Raw genomic sequence first — 23,539 nt, 5'->3', positions numbered from 1 at the left:
AACTAGTGAGGTTAGTTAATACAGGTTTAGGTTAGGATCCTTAGGAGAATGAATGAACATTCATAGAACTATCACTACTAAATTAGCTCCATTAAAGACTAGCAATTATTAGTACTAAGGATGTGAATTACACCCTTCATAGCCCAGTACATGAAAACAACCCTTTCTATTTTTTCTTCATAAAATTAAGCATTAGCCACAGATTGGACTTATACTGTAACATGAATGAAAGTATTTAAATGTCCTTTTAAAATGTTTTCTAGACAGTGTGCATAGATTTGGAAACACACACTCATGCACATACACATACACACTTTTAAAGGAAAAGATGAAGACCACACCACACGCTTCCTTGTCTAAAGTTCATTCCATATACTGTAAGATGAAGATGCTTTCCATGTACCCATCTCAGGTTCTTGCTGCTGAGTCACCAACTCAAGGACATTTTTATATTTAGGTTCTGCTCCCTCAGAGAACAAGAGTGGCACTGGGGTCGCTCCTTCTGCAAAGTATATTCAGAGGTTTAGATACTTTCAAACATCCCCCTCACCTTTTACTCAATGGATAGGACTTTACCTTTTTTTGTTTGTTTTTAATAAGAGGCTCCGCTACTGTCCTAATGTTAACTTATTTCAAATAAGTGAAATGCTCATGCTGAAAGGAGCCACTCATGTTGAAAAGAGCAAGTCCTTAAGTTTGGCAGATGCGGCTTTATATTTCAATTTATCATCCCAGACTTCCTCAGAGTATAAGAAGGTCTGCCTCTGATAATAAAGGCCCAAAGCAGGTTTCCCTCCTAGCATTACTTTTTCAGTAAGAGTATGGTAAGTACAATAAACACAGGCACAATGAACTGGGAAAGAGGCAGTTCTCTTTTTGGAATATGCATTACCCTATGCCAGGATGATCCACAGTTACTGTGTTCACACTCTACTTTGAGAATCTCAAGATGCTGAAATGTCCTAAGGCAAAATGCTTTGCATTTTAAGCAAGTGTTAAATGAAGAGAAAGAAAAATATGGTCAGTAAACTCATCCTTCTCTTGTCACACGATCAACTGTTTTTTTCCCAGTTCTTAAGCCACATTCTTAGAGAACCTGCTCTCTGTGGAATGGTGAATTCTACATGATTCCGTACCCACTGAATAAGGTACCTAGGCCCGAACTGGAAAGCCTTTCCAAGCTGAGTCAGCCGGTCTCTTTCCCAGGAACTTGCAATTGGGACACAGGTCTGCAGTCCATCTCTGCTGGCGCTTAAATCAACAGGGGCTATGTGTAAGGCCTTTTTCCACCACATGTAAGGAGAAGCAGAGAAAGCTGGTAATGTGGAGAAAAGAAGAGGGCTAATAAACAATGAGGCAAGACAGTTTATGACCCTAAGCAGAAGAGTCAAATAAAGCATTAAGAGTCTGGAAAAGGTGAACAGAAAGCCAGAGACAGAGTAGTTTGTCTGGGTTTCTAGAGGCTTTCCAGTGCTTTGTACCAATCCCTAGTGAGATCTGTATCATATTTCCTTCCTATTCCAAGACACATCCCTGTGATCTTCCAGTAAGATTTCTTTTTGGATCTAAGCTATTCAGAATAGATTCTGTTAATGGTAATCAAAACAGTGTTGACCAATACACACACATAACTGTTCATTTTCCTTATGATGGTTAAAGAGGAGGAAGATGAGCAGTTATGTGTGTGTACATGACGCTACACTTTGCTTTAGGGAGCGAAGAAATAAAAAAGACACAGACTCTGCCCTTAGGGAACTTACAGGTAGAAAACAGAGACGTAAACTGCTAGCATAGTTACTAGATCAAGCCTTTCATAAAAATTAGTATAATGAATAAAGAGTAGATGTGGAATGGCCTAAGAACCAAATTTATTTACTCAAACTTAACGATATATATATTTGGTCAAAGTTTGAGGAATTAAAAACTACCATAAAATCTTTTGCAGATGTATACTTTACTAGATAAACTATGTACCATTGTATATACTATATAACCATACTCTGCAATACATATTTACTGACCATGATCATATATACAAATCCAGTTGGACTATTACTCTATGGGCAATATAAGGGATTTTTCAAGGCTAACTTTGATCGTATGTGATTTTCACTTGTGTGCTATCTTTAGCTCCTAACCTTACATGTGACTTTGTATTTAACAGTTGGCTTCCATAGAAAAACAATCACCCTCGAAATCCTAGCATTTTAAATAAGATACCTAGAAACTGGTAGTTAGATGTGATCTGTGACAGCTGGTGGCAATCTAGTTATTTGACTATTAGGCAATCCTAGCAGCCAAGTGAACTGAACTATGGTGTTCTAAGAAATAACTTAGAATTTTTAACAAAGCCTATAGCCTCAAATTAGATACCAAGTCCCCATTATGACAGTGCCTCCATACAGGAAATTAAAAATAAACTAGCACAAAAATGAGCCCTTGCCAATCTATTTTCTAACATGTTTTATTATCTTTCTAGAACTATTTTCAATACTTTCAGTAATGCATTTATTTAAAAAAATTTTTTTAATAAATTTTATTTTTTAAAAAATTTCAGGGCACCTGGGTGGCTCAGTTGGTAGAGTGGCCAATTCTTGATTTCAGCTCAGGTCATGATCTCAAGGGTTGTGGGATAGAGCCCCATATCAGGCTCTGCTGAGCATGGAGCCTGCTTAAGATTCTCTCTCTCTCCCTCTGCCCCCTCCCCTGCTTGCACTATCTAAAATTAAAAAAAAATTTTTTTTAATTAATTTATTATTAAGTAATCTCTACACCAACATAGGGCTGGAAATCACAACCCCGAGGTCAAGAGTCTCATGCTCTACCAACAGACCCCACCAGACACCCTGCCATTATTTTTCAATCACAATATTCAACTTGATGTTGAACTCATTTCACCCTTTTGGTACCTCATCTCTTAAATCTGTATTAAATAATAAAGCTAATAAATGAAATAAGTCAGTCAGAGAAAGACAAAAGCCACACGATTTCACTCAAATGTGGAATTTAAGGAACAAAACAAATGAACAAAGTAAAAAAGGGGACAAACCAAAAAAACAGATTCTTAACTCTAGAGAACAGAAGGCTACCAGAAGAACGGTTACCAGAGGAGAGGTTGGGGGTGGGGAAGAAGATGGGTGAAACAGGTGAAGGGGATTAAGAGTACACTTACCATGATGAGCATTGAATAATGTATAGAATTGTTGAGTCACTACATTGTACCCTTGAAAATAATATAACACTGTAGGCTAACTATCCTGGAATTTAAAAAAAAAAAAAAGCCTAAAAGAAACAGCACTGTTTGAAATTTATTCCTTTCCATTTGATAAACAGAATCATCTATAAATCAGAAACATTTTAGTGAAAAATATATACATTAAAAAAAACCAAGGAAATATACAAAATAATAGCTGTGAATAGAGACTCACCACGGTGGTGACCAAAACTTTAATCTTTCTTTTATATATTTTTCTAAACCTTCAGTGATATTAGTTTTCTCCAGAATTTACAAAAATAATTTTTTAAGTGAAAAACTTCTTGTTACCTTTGGGCAAACTGCACATAGATAATTGCAAATTTATCCTCTAACGCTACTCTCCTTTTTAGGTAGCAGAGTTAAGAGATCTAGGCTGTGTTTTCTGAACTATAACTGTTGAGAGTGGAAGCCAAGCAAAACGTTGATGAGGTATGACTACCAGTTCAATGTGATTGTATCCAAATCATTCTCTAGCTGCTAATGGGCTATTGTGGTCTTCAGACTTGCAATGCTATAGCCACTATACTGATGAGAACCACACGCAATTCCTACCTTTCACGGGCTTCAATTCTAAAACTTTCACCATGGAGTTAGTTCTTGGATACTCTGTTTGTAGGTAGTAATGAATATAAATGTCTCTGATTGTATAGCAAATCCTTGCGGAAATAATTTTGGGGACTTCATTCTAATATCTTCAGTTATTCATTCATATCTCTATTCTGCTTGCTTAATACAGTTAATAATTACTATCACAAGCAAATAAAGAAGAGCCTGAGTTTGGAGAGGACAGTATGCATGAAGGAAAGAAGCTTCAACTTAAGTTGGTGATTATACTGCCAGTCAAATACTGTCCAAAGAACTTATATACTGGGATTTCATCAATTTAACAGACATTTGTTGAGTCTTTTCTTTGAATCAAGTAATATGCAAGCAATACTTTAATGAATAAAAGATGTTTCTTGCCCTTAAAAAGCTCACAATCCAGCAGCATATTACACTGTGAAAAATCCACAGTGATAGAGATGTGGCTAAGTCCCCTCATTACAGTGCCTCGAGAGTGGCACAGAGTTCTTTGAGGTAATTTCCATATTCTGCAAACTGAATGGAGTGATAAAAAGGAGTAAGAAGTTTTGGTCACTGGAGCTCCTGGATGGCTCAATCGGTTGAGTGTCTGACTTCGGCTCAGGTCATGATCTCACAGTTTGAGTTCGAGCCCCACATCGGGCTCTGTGCTGACAGCTCAGAGCCTGGAGCCTGCTTTGGATTCTGCATCTCCCTCTCTCTCTGTTCCCCCCCCCCCTCCGATTCATGCTGTGTCTCTCTCAAAAATAAAAATAACCATTAAAAAAAAATCTTTAAAAAAAAAGAAAAGTTTTGGTCACTGCCATGCTAGAGCACAGATCAGCAAACTAAGCCCATAATCTGGCCCAGGTACTTTTGTATGATTAGAGAACTAAGAATGGGTTCTATATATTTAAATATTTGAAAAAATTTAAAGACTAATATTTTATAATACACAAAAATTGCATAAAATTCTAATTTTGGTGCCCATGAATAGAGTTTCATTGGAATATAGCTCATTCATTTACTTACTGTTTATGGCTGCTTCTGTGCTACAGGAACAGAGATGAATAGTTACACAGAGACTGATAGCCCACAAAGCCTAAAGTATTTACTATCTGTTCCTTTATACTATCTGGATTCATAAGAAATCTCATCTTCCACACTGGAAGTAGGGGGATAGCCCAATTACATACATCCTTCCTTTTCTGGGGGCACTGATATTCACTAACAGTCCATAGACTCCGTAATAAACCTGACTTACAATGTTTCAGTAGTTCAACACTAGTAACACCACTTTCTTTGCAAATTCATAAACAAATCTAGTTATATAAAGACCAAACATTAACTGAACCAGCTGGCTTGGGTCTTGCATAATAGTTTGAATTTGGTTTTACGGAACAAAAACAGGTATGGCAATGTGATCTTTTTTGCCTGGGGTTCTTTTCCCAGGTATTATAAAGACCACTGTGGCCAAGTGTCCCCTCCAAACTGACAGGAAAAGCAGGGGAGTTGTGCAAGTAGAAGTATTCGTTCTCACCAAGGAGGCCTAAGTGAGCATAAGTGTATTCCAACACGACCACATGCAGCTCCTCTGAAAGAAACACACTACCGTCAAAATCACAAATGTGATGGGTTCACCGTAGCTGTATTCTGCTCTTTTGAGTCAGGATTAGGAAATATTAAGTCACTACTGCTTGAGAATCCATCAAAAAGTCTTCAAAGATGAAACTGTTACCTCTTCATTCTGAGATTTTTTTTAAAGTTTATTCATTTTGAGAGAGAGAGAGTGCACACGTGGGGGAGGGATGGAGAGAGAGGGAGAGACGGAATACCGAGCAGACTCTGTGCCAGCAGCCCAGAGCCTGATGCAGAGCTTGAAACCATGAACCATGAGATCATGACATGAGATGAGATCAAAAGTCAGACATAACCAGCTGAGCCACCCAGGGGCCCCCATTCTGAGATTTTTTTAAAGCTATGAGAAATGGGGTGGCCTGGGTGGCTCAGTAAGTTAAGCATCTGACTCTTGATTTTGGTTCAGGTCATGATCTTGAGGGATTGTGAGACTGAGCCCGGCGCTGGGATTCTCTCTCTCCCTTTCTCTCTGTGTCTTCCCGCTTGCATGCTCTCTCTCTCTCAAAATAAATAAACATTAAAAAAAAAAAAAGGCTATGAGAAATACACATAGTATATTTTCATTTCTACAGAAAAGTAAGATCTTCAGTTTTCAATGTAAAACAGTAACTGCCTTAAGAATGCAAGGCCTTTGTAGACATTACCTCATTAAACCCTAGCAGGCCTAAAAACTATACAAAGCAGTTTTTCCTATTGTATCAGAAAGAAACTGAGGCACAGCAGGGCACATGGTTAATGCTGAGTCAAAGAATCAGTGGGAAAAACTGAGCCAACCTTTGCTCCTTGCTCCAATTCTTAGCTGTCTCCACTTATTCACATTGCCTATAATCAGAGATGTTAAATGTCTAAATCTCCAGTCCTTAAAATGTAATTTCAAAGCTGCCCATTTATACTCATTAAGATCAGTTTTCCCTGAATTTAGTAGTATATGTCTCCTCCCCCTACAATAACTCTAGCAGAGAGACTTCTGAAAAACTTACACGTGGAAAGAAAGGTCCAGGTTTCACTTTCTTTTATCCAGTTCATTATTTCATCCTTTCTTCTCTTGTTATGAAAAGTTTCTACCCAACTGGAGACCAAAAAGTTTCTTCTAAATTCCTTAAGGGCTCCTATATACTGGACATCAACGTTGAGGTATGTTACTTGTTCACAACTACTCTTGTTACATGATTCACTTCTATTTTAAGTAAAATTCCCATCTTTGCAATATCTCTGCAGCTTTTCTTATTTTTTTTCAGCTTTTCTTATTTTTAATTTTCCTGTTTAAACCAGCTTATTTACAATATACTCCTAAGGAAGTTCACAACATTACAGGAAGGTTTTGTCAATCTCACACTTTCTGATGATTTTCTTCAGATCTGTGCTTTATTCTTCTGTTGAAGGAAAACCATGTTCCTGTTAATTTAACAGTTGTCTAGATTCAAAGCTCTTTTTCTGGGACCAGAAAAACCTCCTACCTTTTCTTCATGACATATAAAACCATTCTCTCCTAGAAATCTCAAAATTGTAAAGTCTGATAAGCTCTATGAACATGGTCTTTATTCACAGTATAAAGGTTTCAGTGGGTGAAATGGCTTGCATAGGGTAGCACTGAGCTTCTCCGTTGTACACACAGCATATACATTCAACGTAAGTGATTAATTTACTTTGGAAAGAAATGCTTCAAAACCTAGATTGCCCAAGACCATAAAAGGCTTTGGAAGTAACAAAGGCAGCCTTCTAAAGCATAAAATTTGAGGGCACAATGTCAAACAGGAAATCCTACTCTTTCATGGGAGAGGGGGATAGTTCTGGGCCTTTGCTTCAGTTAAAAACACTCTCACGACTATCTTCTACTATATTATAATTAGGTAAGGGATAATGGGTGGAAGTCCTCAGGAATCTACTAGGGATATGTGTATGTATACACACAAGAAAAAAGTCTGTGTAAAAACATTCCTAGTTCAGGTGTGCCTACCCTGTGACTGGGTAAGTAAGTTACCAAACTCTCCTGTTCTCAAAAATGGGAAAAGTGAAACATAACCAACCATATGAAGTACCTACTGGATACTTCAGTTCACTTATTTTCTCACCCAATAAGATTTTAGCTGGACTTTGTTACACTGTGAAACTGCAGTAAGTATCTTGTTGTCTTTTTAAATTTGAGGATTAACATCTCCTTTACAAGACAGCCAAAGCAGAATGCTCATTAGTGGATTAGAATAGCTGCTGAAAATCCAGGACATGGCAGCTCAGGCTTAGATCAACTATGACATGACAGTTATTCTCAGAGTCCCTAAGATTTTTCCCAGGCAGGCTGCTGGGTGGAAATGGAATTAACTGTTTAAGCAGAGCAAAGGGAGTTCCTCCACTACCTTCAAGATCTCTCAATACAATTAAGAAGGCTGCAGAAGCAAAGAGACCATTGTAGTGTCTGTCTGTATTACATTTATGCCTTTCAAAATGTCAAGTGAAGTGATGAGAATTTACCATACCCTACTCTAGTACTTTCTCTAAAAAGGCCAGTTATTATTCAAAACCACTGTTCCTAAGAAATAGTTAACTCTGAGAACATTAATAGATGGCAACTTTATAGCTCCTTCTGGTGAAGTCAAAGGTCTCCACCCTATTTGATTTATTTGCATTCTCATTTCTCTATCTGGAGTCCTCTTTTCTTGCCATTTGCCTACTCCTCCCTTCCCCATCCTTTTTCATTTGTTCCTGCCCTTGCTCACGCCTTCCCTCTCCCTCCCTTTCTCTCCTGTCACTTTAGCTGCATGCTTGGTTCTGGTTTATTCATCTTTTATTAATTTAGCAAACATACACTAGGCCTTTACCATATGACCAGTCCATATGTAGCTATGAATCTTCAGGCTCATACTGTCCCCTCTCTCATGTTTAGGCCTCCTATCTGCTTAGGCCTCTGGTTTTGCCCCATCTTGGCCTCAAATGTGTCATCCACCAAGTCTATTCCTTTGTGTTAGGATACCAGGAAAAGTGCTGTACTGGATAAAGGATTAGTGGGCTGGGAAATCTTAAAATTGATGTGTGTGTGTGTGTGTGTGTGTATATATATATATATATATATATATATATATATATATATATACATATGTGTGTGTATACACACACACACACACACACATATATATATATATATACACTCTCCTAAGTAAAAGGACCCTGAGAGCACAGGGAAACCTAAAAACAATCTCATAACATGAACATGAGTTTGGGACTTACCCATAATGACTATAACACAATTACCACAACGTTGATGATTTAAAAAAAATGAAAAGAAAATAAGATGGTTACTTTCACCTGCTGACTGCAAAGGTTGCAGCCTTTAATTATCATGATTAAATACTACTGTTCTCTCTTATGAAGCCGGCCCATTGTATCAAACAAATACTAAAGCAACTAGGAGGGCAAGCAAGTTCCAGGGAATCCAGAGTCGATTTTTAAGCCATGACTCCCACTCTTATATATTCAGAACAATCTATAGAAGCTAAATATGAAAAGAAAAGCATAAATGTGCTCACTGCCAAAGCCCTCTGTGCTTTGAAAAAACAGAACACAGTGATTTAAGAAGGAATGAAACAAAAATAAGACAAAACTGAAGAAATTATTTTCCAACAGTGAAGAATATAATACTTTTTCATAGTTAATCCTTACATACCATTGCAGTTTCACACTTAAAAAATACTGTTTTTCTTTGTAGTAACTTTGGAAATCCTCCAGTAATCTCAGACTCAATGAGTACAACCACTTTATGCAAATAAAAATCTACCCCATCCCCAGCCATCTCATTATGTGAAAACACTAGGTAATGGTCCCATTTTGATTCACTTGGCCATTGGAAATTCACTTTGGCAGGGTTCTATTTATAATGTAATTAACTTAAAAATTTTTTTCTATCTTTTGAAACCAAGGAAGTTACCAAGCATAAATATCTGCACCAGGATGTTTCTTGTAGAGTAACATGTGATTTTTAAAAAAAATTTTATTCAATCTTAGGTTCAAATAGTTTTTTTAAAAAGTCACGTATTCTAACCTTCTACCCAATGCACAAATCTCCCTCAAAATATCCAGAATGCATAACCGTTCAACGTCTGCCTGAAAACTGCCTTTCCCCTATGAGACGAGAAATCCTACTGCATAAAACAGCTTATTCCAGTTCACAATTTGTTTTTCTTCCTACAAGAAAGTGTTTGGAAAGAAAGGAAACAAGACATTGTAGCACTTTATTATCATTTGTTGAACTTATGCCTGAAACTGTTAACACGTGGCCCAGGATAAATGGGGACAGAAATGGGTTACTTGGTGATAGAAGAGGAAGGAGGGAGACCATAAATGCACTGCTGCAGTCTTTTAAAAAACTAGATGTTATAATAATAATAATGATGATGATGATGATACATAATCAGGGGAAAAATGCAAAAATAAAAAAGGATTAATTTAAAAACTTAAGAGTGCCACCACTTTCCATTTCTAATCATACTCTTCAAAGGTAATCATTATTAAATTTTTGTATATCCAATCAGGTATTTTCTATGCTCATGTGGACACAGCTGTACTATATACGTATTTCTTATTATACTATACAAACATGACACTAGACTGTTTTGTAAACCTTTTCACTTAAAAATATATTGGGGGATATTTCCATATCAGTACATAGGGCTCTACCTTCTTTTTAATAGCCAATTTCACAGGTATAAATATACCATTTATTTATCCAGGTCCATAGTGATGACATTTAGATTACTTCCACACTATTCTAGTTGTTATACAAAGCCAGAATTTATCCTTCCTATAATTTCTTTCAATAATTTCTTTTAAATCATTTGGAATAAACCTAACCTACCATTTAACAGCTCTTTAAACATTTGAAAATCACCATCATATGGGGGAAATGGGAAACTAAATATAAGTGTTGAGCTCTAATATCAGAAATCAATAGGGGAAAGGATTTCCTCAAATAAAAACAATCTAAATGTCTGACAACACAAAATAGTCGGTGGGTGCCTACATTATGGCCTATGAAGAAGATGGGCTATTACACAATTATTAGAAACATAAAGACTCTGCAGCATTACAATAAATACTGTAATGCTAAATGAAAGAAGATGTAGTTACAGGTAACTGAGATTAACCATGAAACATGTCTGCAAATGAAGAGATGTTCAAATGAAACGTAGCGGAGTTAGAGTAGTAAGAGCATGGATCATCATTTCTTTTCAAAATATCCTTTCATATTTTATAATTTAATTTCTACCATGAATAAAAAAAAATGATAGCTATTACGATGATCAAGATGATCATTCTCAGTTTCAAGGTCCTCTTTACTTTCTTCCCTGATTATCTTGGAGATACCAATCGTCATAGTAAATAATCAGGTCTTGAAATTTCTTGATGGCAAAGTTACAATCAGCCAACAAAGCATGAGGTGTGACTGCCCACAAGAGAAAAGAATGGAATGGAAGGGAAGATGGTAGAGATCAAAGAAGGGACAGTCAGGAAGAGCTCCAGCTTAAATTGTGTTCACAATCATCTAGCGCCACCATTCTATCTTCGTGTGAATAGGGAACTGATTATGAATTTCCAGATCATATCATATGGTCAGGGCAATGGGGTCAAAAACCCAAGGTAATGATTAAGACCTGGATACTTAAGAAGGAAGAAATGGTCACACTCCCAAGCCAATATAAAAGTTCCTATTTCAGAAATTTAAAGTCTCAGGGAGCCTAGGTGGCTCAGTTGCTCAGGCGTCCGACTCTTGATTTCGGCTCAGGTCATCATCTCACAGTTCATGAGTTTGAGCCCAGTGTCGGGCTCTGCACTGACAGTGTGGAGCTTGACTGGGATTCTCTCTCCCTCTCTGTCTGCCCCTCCCCCTCCCAAAAGAAATAAGTAAATATTAGGAAAAAAAAAAAGAAATGTAAAGTCTCACAACATGGTCAGCATAGCATTTTTTAATTTAAAAGCATTCATTCCTCCCCCAAAAATTCATCCATTTTAAAGGACTGATTAATTCCTTGAACAAATCTAAATCACAATGCGTTTTTTTTTTAAACTATTCCTTGTCATGATACCCAAATATTTTGCAAATCACTGGCGTATGATGAATAATGACAGACAAACCCTAGTGCATAAAAACAACAATTAGATTATTTTGGTCACTGTGTGCCTTTGGCATGAAAGGTTGTTTATTTACAATGCCACATCACCTTGGTTCTGAAGAGAGTGGCATATAAGCTCTGGCTGGTTAAACATTAACTAGTGATGAGTCACATTTGCAGCTGGAACTCACTCTAGAAAAATAGGGAGAGAAATGTTTGTGCTTGTAAGTTAGAACTAGGAGTTCATGCCTTTATTTATTTATTCATTCATTCATTCTTTATTTTTGAGAGAGAGAGGCAGAGCACGAGTGGGGGACAGACAGAGAGAGGGAGGGAGGGAGACACAGAATCCGAAGCAGGCTCCAGGCTCTGGGCTGTCAGAGAGAGAGAGAGAGGGAGACATAGAATTCAAAGCAGGCTCCAGGCTCTGAGCTATCAGCACAGAGACCGATGTGGGGCTTGAACCCATGAACCGTGAGATCATGACCTGAGCTGAAGTTGGACGCCCAACTGAATGAGCCACCCAGGGGCCCCCATGCTTACATTTATAATAAGACATGGTCAAATCCTGTCTACTTTCTTGTCAACTGATTTACTTTTAAAATAAATTTCCTTTTTTGGCCATCCTCAGGAAATATTTTTATTAATAACTTGGCAAAAATCTAAAAAGGCAAAAACTTATCAAATCTTCCTAACTTTTTTCTGTCACAAAAATACTTCCTAACTACCTACTATGTGGAAGAACTATGTTAGGACTTGAGATAAACTTGAGACACAAGGGTGCAGAAGAGACAAGCCTTGTTCTCGGGAGCTTATGGTCTTATTGCAGGGCTGGGGGATGGAATGTGTAATTACAATTAAAGAACATTCAATATGTAATCACCAGTAACAGAATCAAGACTGAAAAATATCCCAATATGGCATTAAAATTGTTTAAGTGCTCAAAATCAATTATATTACCACAAAATTCAGAAAGCCTGGGTTGATGCCTATATAAATATATATATGTATGTGTGTATGTATATATATATATACATACACACATACATATATATAAAAGAGGTAAAGTTTCCAGTTGAATAAAACTCCATAAAAGCATAAAGGTCAACTAGTGAAATGGCTGTTAAAATAGCTCATCTAAATTAATAGAAATATCATAAATGAGTTGTAATAATTGTCACCCTGAAATTTAAAAAACACAAACAACATAACAGCTAACTTTAAGTAAGTTCAGTTCTGGGGGGCACCTGGGTGGCTGAGTTGGTTGAGCATCTCACTCTTGATTTTGGCTTGGATCATGATCCCATGGTTCATAGGATCGAGTCCTACATTGGGCTCTGCTCTGACAGCAAAGAACTTGTTTGGAATATTCCCTCTCTCTCTCTCTCTCTCTCTCTCTCTCTCTTCCCCCCCCCCCCGCCCCCATTCCCCCCATTGTGCGCGCTCTCTCTCACAAAATAAATACATAAACTTAAAAAGAAAGTTTAGTTCTGGAAAGACAAGCCTCAAGTTATACATATGTCCTGCAAACTAAATGAACAAACATATACTAAGAAGCTATTGTGAGTAAGAACTCATTTTAGGTTCAATGAAAGGCAAATGCCTATCGTGGCCTTGCTAGGTTAGGACTATGGCTGATTACTGTCACAGTCAGTGTGTAAGACAACTTGAATAACACTGTGTGGCTATTATAGAAGTGAAACTCAAATTCCTTCAATAGTACCTTCAATAAGTGGTACTTGAAATAAAAACATGCTTCAGTCATTCAGGTAAAACCATCACACTGAAGAAAGCAAAAAGTAGAGGAATGTCTAACTAATGTCAAACAATGAAACTAGTGCTGAACAATTTCATCTTCTGCAAGCAATATCCCATAGGTACAACCTCCTTAGGGTTGGTAACATTTGCTTACTCAAGATATTTTCCTGGAAGCCAGTAAGATATTTCAGAAATTAGATTTTTTAGATAAAAAATAGGCACGTTTAAAAAAATATATAAACTTAATTTTAAAAACTCCTCAAAGGTCTTAGGTTATTACAATAACAAGCGAGGTCTTTCAAATGGATAAAATGACAATGTTATGGTATTTCAGAACATGTATTTTAGTAGATCCTCAAAGTAGATACGTAGTCTCACTATCATAAAATATTGTTTGCAAATTACCAACCCCTCCTCTTTTCTTTTGGTGTAAAGAAATGAGAAGAGAATGAAATTACCATAAAGCAACACTTCAAACCAGTGTGTTTCAGGTGGTTTGTGGTCATAGTCATGGCATCATAAATCCCCAATCAAATGGCCCTCCAGGAGTCAGAGAGCAAGTAGCTTTAGTTGACTGTGTTTAATTACCTATCCAGCAAGCAGGGGAGATACATGGTCTGGTAAAAAAAAAAAAAAAAAAAAAAAAAAAAGGTCCAGTAGACAAGAAAATGTGCATACTTTTGGTCTTTCAGCTAAGCTATAGGCTAAGTACATGGAGAAAACAGACTTGACTTACCTGCACTGCCGAGCTGTTTATAAAACCTGTATTCTAAATGAAGCTGTGGAGCACGTGATTTTATTGGTTCCTGAAACCCAAGAAGAGAAATTGTGATCAGATTTAGACAAATAAAAAATTTTTCCATTCCTAGGTTTTCAAAGTAAACCAGGGCCAAGACCACTTAGTATTTTAGAGATGATATCCATATATGATAGCATTTTCTTACCACAATTTCTCTTTGAAAGCACAACTAGGGAAGGATGAAGGTGAAGTATATACAATCCCTTCCATGGATATTTAAATACACATACTCTGTATGAGCCATCATTCAACAACAGCTCCCTCACCAAGAAGTATTCTTCTGAAATACATTCTCCTAGGAAACCAGATGCCAAACCTTTTAATTAAATACCAGCATGTATTCCCTGCTTGTTTTATTATGAATTTTGGGTGATAAATAGGTTTATTATTTTTAGAAAAATGACATATGCTCAGAAAACAATTTCAAATACACAAAAATTAGGAAGAGAGCAAAAATAATCTGAGATTCTATCATTTTAAAGAAAAGCACTATTAATGTTTTGGTGAATGTCCTTCCAAATATTTATTCATACACATATTTATATGTAATATATACTCAAAAATATATTTAAAATAAATGAGATCATAGTATATTTGCTCTTCTGTAATGTATCTTTAAGTTCAACAATGTAATAATGACATCTATCCGTGGCCATACATAGCTTTATATAATTTTTTAAGTAGGCTCTGCACCCAATGCGAGGCTTGAACTCACAATCCTGAGATCAAGAGTCACATGCTCTACCAACTGAGGCATCCAGGTGCCCCATAAAGCTTTATATAAATTTTAATGGCTGTAGTGTTTTTGTGTATGCGTGTGTGTGCACGTGCACATGCATACATGCACATACCATAATTTTCAGACATCTTGGACTGTTTTCAGTTTTCATTATTACAAATAAAGCTGTTGGAACATTATATGCATATTTATTTTTACACTTAAGAGAGTTAAAGATTGTAATTGCAATTAAAATATGTATCTTTAATCAATATGATGTTCAAGTTTACAAAAACAGTTTTCTAAAGCCCTTGGAGATAAAACAGCCAAATTACCAGGTCATTTTGTTCTACATTGAACTTCAAGAACTGGCTGGTTAATTATTCTCAACTGACTGTATAGTAGACTAGTTAGCAAGAAAATCAAACATTACCCTAGAAGACTGATCTACGTACCCTTTAGGATAGCTATTATCAAAAACGCAGAAAGTAAGCGTAGGTGAAGATGAGTAGAAATTGGAACTCTTGTGCATTGCTGGTGGCAATGTGAAATGGTATAGTTATTATGGAAAACAGTATGGTAACTTTTCAAAAAATTAAGCAGAATTACCACATGATCTAGCAATTCCATTTCTGGATATATACCTGAAAACACTGAAAGTGGAGACTCAAATTGATATTTGTACACCTGTGTTCATAGCGGCATTATTCGCAATAATCAAAAAGTAGAAGCAACCCAAGTATCTATCAACAAATGAGTAAACAAAATATGATTACCTTTAGTTCTACACATATGTAGAATATCATTTGGCCATAAAAAAGAAAGACATTCGGACATATATTACAACATGGATAAAACTTGAAGACATTGTGCTAAATGAAATAAGCCAGACATAGGGTGCCTGGCTGGCTCAGTCAGAAGAGCATGCAACTCTTTTTCTCAGTGTCGTGAGTTTGAGCCCCATGTTGGGTATAGAGATTACTTCAGAATAAATAAACTTGGAAAGGAAAGGTGAAAGGAAAGAAAGGAGAAAGGAGAAAGGAGAAAGGAGAAAGGAGAAAGGAGAAAGGAGAAAGGAGAAAGGAGAAAGGAGAAAGGAGAAAGGAGAAAGGAGAAATGAAAAGGAAAAGGAAAAGGAAAAGGAAAAGGAAAAGGAAAAGGAAAAGGAAAAGGAAAAGGAAAGGCATCTGCCAGACACAAAAGGACAAATACTGCATGATTTCACTTATATGAGGTACCTAAAGCAGTTAAATTCACAGAGAGAAAATTCAATTGTGGTTGCCAGAGGCTATGAGGGTGGGGATGGAGAGTCAGTGTTTAATGGGTACAGAATTGTAGTTGAAGAAGATGAAAAAGTTCTGGAGATGGTGGCAATGGCTGCACAACAATATGAATGTACTTAATGTCACTGAGCTGTACACTTAAAAATTATTAAAATGGTAAATTCTAGGGGCACCTGGGTAACCCAGTTGGTTAAGCATCCGACTCTTGATTACTGCTCAGGTCATGACCTCACAGTTCTAGGGTCTAAGCCACTGCTTGGGATCCTCTCTCTCCCTCTCTCTCTGCCCCTCCCCTGCTTGTGCTCACACTCTCAAAAATAAAAACTCTGAAAAAAATGATAAATTCTAGATACAATTCTCTATCAGATATGCGAGTTTTAAATATTCTCTCCCATTCCATGGGTTGCCTTCTCACAATGTTCAGAGTCCTTTGATATATAAAAGTTTTTAATTTTTATTAAGTCTAATTTATCTTTTTTCTTTTCTTCCTTGTGCTTTTTGTATCATATCAAAAAAATCACTGCCAAATCTAATGTCATGAAGCTTTTCCTCCAAGTTTTCTTCTAAGAGATTTATAGTTTTGGCTCTTAAATTTAGGTCTCTGATACATTTTGAGTTAATTTTTTACATAGGATGCAAGGTAATGGTTCAACTTCAATGCATGTGAATATCTGATATTCCCAAAAACATTTGTTGAAAAAACTGTCCTTTCTCAGGTGAATGGTTACTTGTCCTCTTTTTAAGACAGGTTCAAAGAAAGGAGATCCCACAGCTTCCCTTGACAATTTATGCTGACGTTTAACACATTTCACGATTTCAAAGGTATTTTAAGTAGTTTAAATCTCTACTACCAAAACGTAAGTCTATTTCTCTTTTGTCCTCAACAAGATAAAATAGCTCTTCAATAACCTGTGAATACTGTAACAACTATCCTCAAATTACAAAACTATTCAATTATTTCTTAGACATCTCTTATTGAGGCATAGTAATTTTAATTCCTTTAACCTTTCCTCATTGGTCCTATTGAGTTCTTTGATCATCTTTGAAAGTTCTTCCTGCACCCACTTGAAGTTTTTGCATTTTTCTTAAGAAATAGAATCCATAAATCACAGAATTCAGAAGTTCCTTGAAGTTATCTAGTCTATCCATTTGCTTCTAGGAAGGTTTTTCTAAATAAATTCAGAGGCTAAAATAGTTCATACCCCTAATGAGCTCTATGAAAGAACACATATCCTTCTTTGATTATAAAATCAGCAATCATCAGAGTTGGGAGTTCAAGCTTCTCAAGATTCTTGTAGTCAAAAGAAAAAGTACATAAAGCTAAGTACACTCTAAATAATCACTTCTTTATTCATCTCTCTCTTCAAATAGGAAAGGATCACTCTGGAGAGTCTCCATCTGGTTTTAGATCTTCCACTGGAGCACCATTAAAGCAGCCAATTACAGAATTTGTCCTTCAGAACAATTGCTAATAATTCACAAGAACCCCAACAGAAACAGTGACAACAAATTAATATGGAAGCAGAGGTTGATCATTCTGTATGGTTTTTCTGGAGAAAAATGGAGCAATGAATGAAAAAGCCACAGATCCTTCTTCAAACATAATACTCTAAAACTTCACAGTAGATGCTGAGATAGGAAATATTTGACCTGATGTTGGGTAACTAAGCTAGCAGATTGAAAAAGCAAAAACTCTTTAGAGTTACAAGGCTGAATGTGGGCATGCATATCACATATATTTGGATAGCAGGAGCTTTTCATCATAGATGAAAGTGTTACTCCCTTCAAGCCAACCCCTTTAGCATATAGTCGAAGACTGCTCAGACAACTGAAGCTTCAAGGTGCTCTCCTGGAAAGACTATGAATACAGGACATTGTAAACACTAAATCTACATCTTGTGGCAGGCAGCAAGATTAACAGCATAAAGAGATTTTTTTTTCTTTTTTTCTTTTTTAACAATTGTTAGAAAACTGTTAAGGGGCACCCAGGTGGCTCAGTCGGTTGAGAGTCCGACTTCGGCTCAGGTCATGATGTCACAGTTCATGAGTTCGAGCCCCGCGTCAGGCTCTGTGCTGACAGCTCAGAGCCTGGAGTCTGCTTCAGATTCTGTGTCTCCCCTCTCTCTCTGCCCCACCCCCACTCATGCTCTGTCTCTCTCTGTTTTAAAAATAGATAAAACATTAAAAAAAAAAATATATATATATATATATGTAAAAGAAAGAAAACTTCTGTTAAAAAGAACCTGGGAAATCTTGGTGATGGGGGTAAAGGAAGGGCTCATTATACTATTTTATGTTGTGTATGGTTTTTTAAAAAGGTTCCTCCAAATCTAAGAAACAAGAGCCCAAAACGAAGATCTAAACAAAGTGGAAGGAAAACAGTACCAGCAGGGCTTCCTTGTATTTCTGTGCCAGATGCTGATTACATTTCCACAGAGGGCTGGCTATTTGCCAGAATCACAGTTATTCTGGAACACACATGTCTGCCTGAAATCCTAAACCGAGAGCAGACGGCTACCTTGCAGGACAATAATGCTTAAGGCAAATTTTGCTGTTACAATGAAAAGAGCTCAGTTACTGCCCTCTTATCTCCCATGGAGAACACAGCCTAACAGCAAAAGAGGAGACCCACAGACAAGATTGCTATCCTACAAAAAGTCTTTATTTAAGATTTATTTCAAAGAGAAATGAGCTCCTGAGACACACCATACTAGATGACATGAGATCTACTTTTAGCCGTTATTCTAGGCCATACAAAGTAGAATAAAGTTTAATAAACTGTAAGTGAAATGCAGTGATCCATCATGTCAACAATACATTATATAAGCTTATCTAACTAGGTTGACTAGTATGAACTTGGAAGAACAAATATAGATAGAAAAAATTGCCCCTAACAAAAAGGCTCTAGAGAGGCCTGGATAAATAAAGGGACAGTAACAAATATGCAGAATTGAGACAGTATTTTCAAGTGTTTCAGGAGCTACTCCTGGTTGCTAGTCCAACTTACCAAAGTCGTAAAACAGAAAAAGTAAAAAAGCAGATGAGCTAGAAAACACTTTTACAGAACCAAATTCCTATAAATAAAAACTATGGTGGGGCGCCTGGGTGGCTCAGTCGGTTAAGCGTCCGACTTCGGCTCAGGTCATGATCTCGAGCTCTGTGAGTATGAGCCCCGTGTCGGGCTCTGTGCTGACAGTTCAGAGTCTGGAGCCTATTTCAGATTCTGTGTCTCCCTCTCTCTCTGGCCCTCCCCCATTCATGCTCTGTCTCTGCCTCAAAAATAAATAAACATTAAAAATAAATAAATAAAATAAAAATAAAAACTATGGTTAATCCTTTGATATTCAATCTGAGACAATGGTTGGCCTGCATTGTTACAGTATTACCTGCCTTCCTGCTCCCATTTCTCTAAAAAGAGTTCCAAGTCAACAAACAAAACCCTTGGTTCCCTAGCAGCTACCTGCTCTAAGCCCTGCTTCTGGTCTACATCTTTGCAAAGAAACCAATCTGATAACGTCTGATAGTTGTCTTCACAAAACACCTCTGACTCCTCCATAAAATGACAAGCTCAATCCACACACACAGCAGGTGTGGATGTGGTTAAGTGCAATTCGTTAGAAAAGAACAGCACTACTACAATTATCACAAGATACTTCCTTCAACCATTAACTCCTGTCTTCCAATTAATAAAGGCCCAAACTGGCCGCAAATCCTGGGAAACTTACCAGGACAAACATTTACACAGTTTCATAGAAACTAGTCATATGACATATTTCATATGACTAGAAATGATTATGTATCGACCTTAAATATAAAGAATTTTCTCCTAAAATTACTATTCCTCAAAAATAATACACATTTTTTAAGAGGATGCTATCTTTAATGACTAGGTTAGTTATTCATTAGTGCTGACAAAACCAAGTGAACTTTTTGCTTTGAATTTGACAAGATGTGTTTTTCACATTTGATGGATATTTAAGGCAATGAATTGATGATCAGATTTGGTCTTCTACTAAGTATATTAATAAATAAATACCTTACATTTTAAAAATGGATCAGTCAAGCAAAAGAAAATATAACATTTCCAATGCTTTTATCTTTTAAAATAGCACTATGAAAGGTACAAACTGCACAGAAATTACTAGTCTTCCAGTAATTTTTTTTTCTTCAAGCTATTTTTAATAACTATTTTTTGATGCAACTGTTGCTACAAGTATAGTTGGCATCATCTAACTATAGAGTGTTATACAGTGTGCAGTGATTCATCACTATAGCACTATATACGGTTAAAGGAAAATGACTATGTGGGACCATATGCAAGAGAAAAAAACATTACTATTTTTGTGAATGCTTACAACTATTTCCTGTGAAAAGATATGTGAAGGGTGAGGGCACCAAAATATAATTACTACAAACATAGATTCTACTCACCAGTTTGATAGCTACATATTCATTGGTGTAGAGATTTTTACCTAGGGGAAAAGCAGAATGTATATGTTTTAGTGACATTTATTTTGGGAAATGCAAAGCAAAATCTTAGCTTACAGGGTCATGAGAAAGGTCACGTTCCCAACGCTATTCACATATATGAAACATGATTTATAAGCGAAAAGCTAAAGAAATAATGAGACCCAGTAAGACAAGAATAGAAACCACTTGAGAATTTGGAAATTTAAGTTAGACGTGAGAACTTAGAAAAAAGAAAACAAGTCTCTTCTCTCTCACACACGTTTTGTTATTTATTATTTCCCGACAACTAAGCCATGAAGCAAACCAAGAAGTGCCAGAATGTCAAAGATGCAGAAATTTTAACTCTTGGCACAATAAACACAAACCCTCACTTTTTAAACTAACAAATGGGAATTATAGATTATTTGTCACTGCCCTAAAACTTACCTACTGTAAGCAGATGATTCTCAAAGCTGTTTGGCTTTTGCACCACAACTCTAGCTCTTTATATGCAGAAAACGGCTCTCTACCTGCATAACTTAAACATCTCAAGTTCTTCCTGAAATAGTAAGGATTATTTCCTCTCAACTTCTCTACTTCAATAAGTGGAATCAATACTCTCCTAGACGTCTAGAGGAAGTGCCTGGAGTGAGGATGAGGATGAGGATGAGGATGAAGGTAGCAATTACCCACTTTGTGAGCTCATACTACATGCTGGCTACGTAGCTGTCTTCACCTCCCCACCTCTACTCATTCTTAAAGGCGAATTTTAATTCCTCCAGAGTGTTTAGTGTATACCATGTGGTTTAGCCACTGCACTGGACTTCACATTTCTTCTTATACATTTGTCATATCTTAATCAGCTAGACTATAAATATCTTCAGGGTAGGAAATATTTATCCAGCAGTTCTCTCAATGCCTCATCAACTGTTCTGCACATCACAGACACTCAAAACAAACACTGACTGATGAAAAGTTATCAGCACGTATAATTACTTTTTAAATAATACATAGAAGTAAATGTATTTACACACACACACACACACACACACACACACACACACACAAACACACACACACGTACATGGCTAGATATAAAGGCATGGAGAAGGATATACAAAGATGTACATTAAAGACAGATACCATATGTTTTCACTCTTATGTGGATCCTGAGAAACTTAACAGGAACCCATGGGGGAGGGGCAGGAAAAAAAAAAAAAAAAAAAGAGAGAGAGGTTAGAGTGGGAGAGAGCCAAAGCATAAGAGACTCTTAAAAACTGAGAACTGAGGGTTGATGGGGGGTGGGAGGGAGGGGAGGGTAGGTGATGGGTATTGAAGAGGGCATCTTTTGGGATAAGCACTGGGTGTTGTATGGAAACCAATTTGACAATAAATTTCATATATAAAAAAACAAATATAGAAAGATATACATTAAGGTATTAAAATGACTATTTCTTAAACACACACACACACACACACGCACGCTTTATCTTGGAAACAAAAGGCTGCTTACAATACTATTTTAACCAAGATCTAAACAACAGGCAGCCCTTTGCAAACTATACCATTATACTTTTAATAAGGCTATCAGGTTGCTGAGCACCTTTATGTGTCAAAGAGTACACTAATTTAGGAATAACTTTTGTGTGCAAGTAACATAATAAAGGACTTGCCGACTGCCAGAGAAATACCTAAGATACCATTAAAGATGAACAACTTCTTTTTTAAAGAAACCAAAGTAGAAAACAGGTATTTTTTCCCTATATATTAATTGCATTCAGCTTCTAAAAGTCAATTTGTGTTTCTGATTAATCTTCCCACCAAAAATATTTTTAAAAATGTATCTGATGAAATTGTGAAAAGGAAACTAATAACTGGGAGAGGAATAGATGAGGCAGAAACAGCCAATGGAGGGAAATTAAAGTTCCCTGCATGTACAAAATTAAATTTTATTTTCTGTTTAAATAAACAAAAACAAAAAACTTCAGCTTAGCCACAGACTTATCTCACACCAGGTACAATTCTGCATAAAGATTTTTCAGGATAGCCCTTCCTGGCACAGTATAAGCATTATTATTGTGACCCCAAATCAATTCTGGCACAAGGCTGACCCTAAGAACTTAGTATTACTTAGAGAAAAACAGTCAATTTCAAATTGTAAGTATGTTTAGGAGTCTTTCTGAATTAGACACACCCTCCTGCCAGTTTTTACAGTGAGAATTCCTATGGGAGGCAGGGGTACCAAAATTCATCCCTCACTCATTTAAAGTATAACATGCCATTAGTGTCGAAGATAACTTAATCTTTGAAGTATATGTGTGAAGTAACAGATCTTTAATTCAATAGATACAACATTTAAAGTGAAGTATGGTAGTGGTAGAAATGTAATAGAGTAACCAACCTAGATTCTGATCTGTGAGCAAGAAAAGAGAGAAGGCAATTCAGGAGTTCTCAGGAAATAAATTCTTTTCTTTTTATCTTCCCTCTATGTCCTTCCCCCAAGAGTCTTAAAAAATGAGTAGGATTTTAAATAGTTGAAGAAGAGGAGGGGCGCCTGGGTGGCTTAGTCACTTGGGCGTCTGACTTCGGCTCAGGTCATGATCTCACAGTTTCTGAGTTCGAGTCCTGCGTCGGGCTCTGTGCTGACAGCTTGGGGCCTGGAGCCTGCTTTGGATTCTGTGTCTCCCCCTCTCTCTGCCCCTCCCCTGCTCATGCTGTGTCTCTGTCTTTCAATAATGAATAAATGTTAAAAAAAAAAAATTTAAATAGTTGAAGAAGCGGAAAAGGCATCCCAAAGCGAAGATGTATGAACAAACAAAAAAGTGACAAACTAGATGGCACAGTCTAAGAATGATAGGTGGTCTGGGAGTAGACGGACCGTAAGTTGCATTGTGAGGATCAGGAAGTGGTAGGGACAGACAAAGAGGGGTTAGGGTAGAAACAGGGCTAGAAAAGTAAGACTCAGTATACATGAGA

The 23,539-nt window shown here is 36.7% G+C and overlaps 1 protein-coding gene across 24 annotated transcripts in view; it reads right to left on the bottom strand.

The window, feature by feature from the left end:
• Nucleotides 1-23,539, bottom strand: part of CSNK1G1 (casein kinase 1 gamma 1) — a 173,684-nt gene that overhangs the window by 63,726 nt on the left and 86,419 nt on the right. For all 24 annotated transcript variants that reach the window (XR_006218573.1, XR_006218574.1, XR_006218575.1 and 21 more), the window contains 2 exons: nucleotides 20,546-20,586; nucleotides 14,051-14,120 (listed from right to left, as the gene is read on the bottom strand). Coding sequence is in view for 18 of the 24 variants with exons in the window: in XM_042988658.1 (XP_042844592.1) it covers nucleotides 14,051-14,120; nucleotides 20,546-20,586 (111 nt within the window). In the remaining 6 variants the exon portion in view is untranslated. The remainder of the gene's footprint in view (nucleotides 1-14,050; nucleotides 14,121-20,545; nucleotides 20,587-23,539) is intronic.

This window comes from Panthera tigris, chromosome B3 (genome assembly GCF_018350195.1).
Source record: "Panthera tigris isolate Pti1 chromosome B3, P.tigris_Pti1_mat1.1, whole genome shotgun sequence".
Classification (NCBI taxonomy): Eukaryota; Metazoa; Chordata; class Mammalia; order Carnivora; family Felidae; genus Panthera; species Panthera tigris.
Note: the sequence above shows the minus strand (reverse complement) of the source record. Positions and strands in the feature narration are given on the sequence as shown.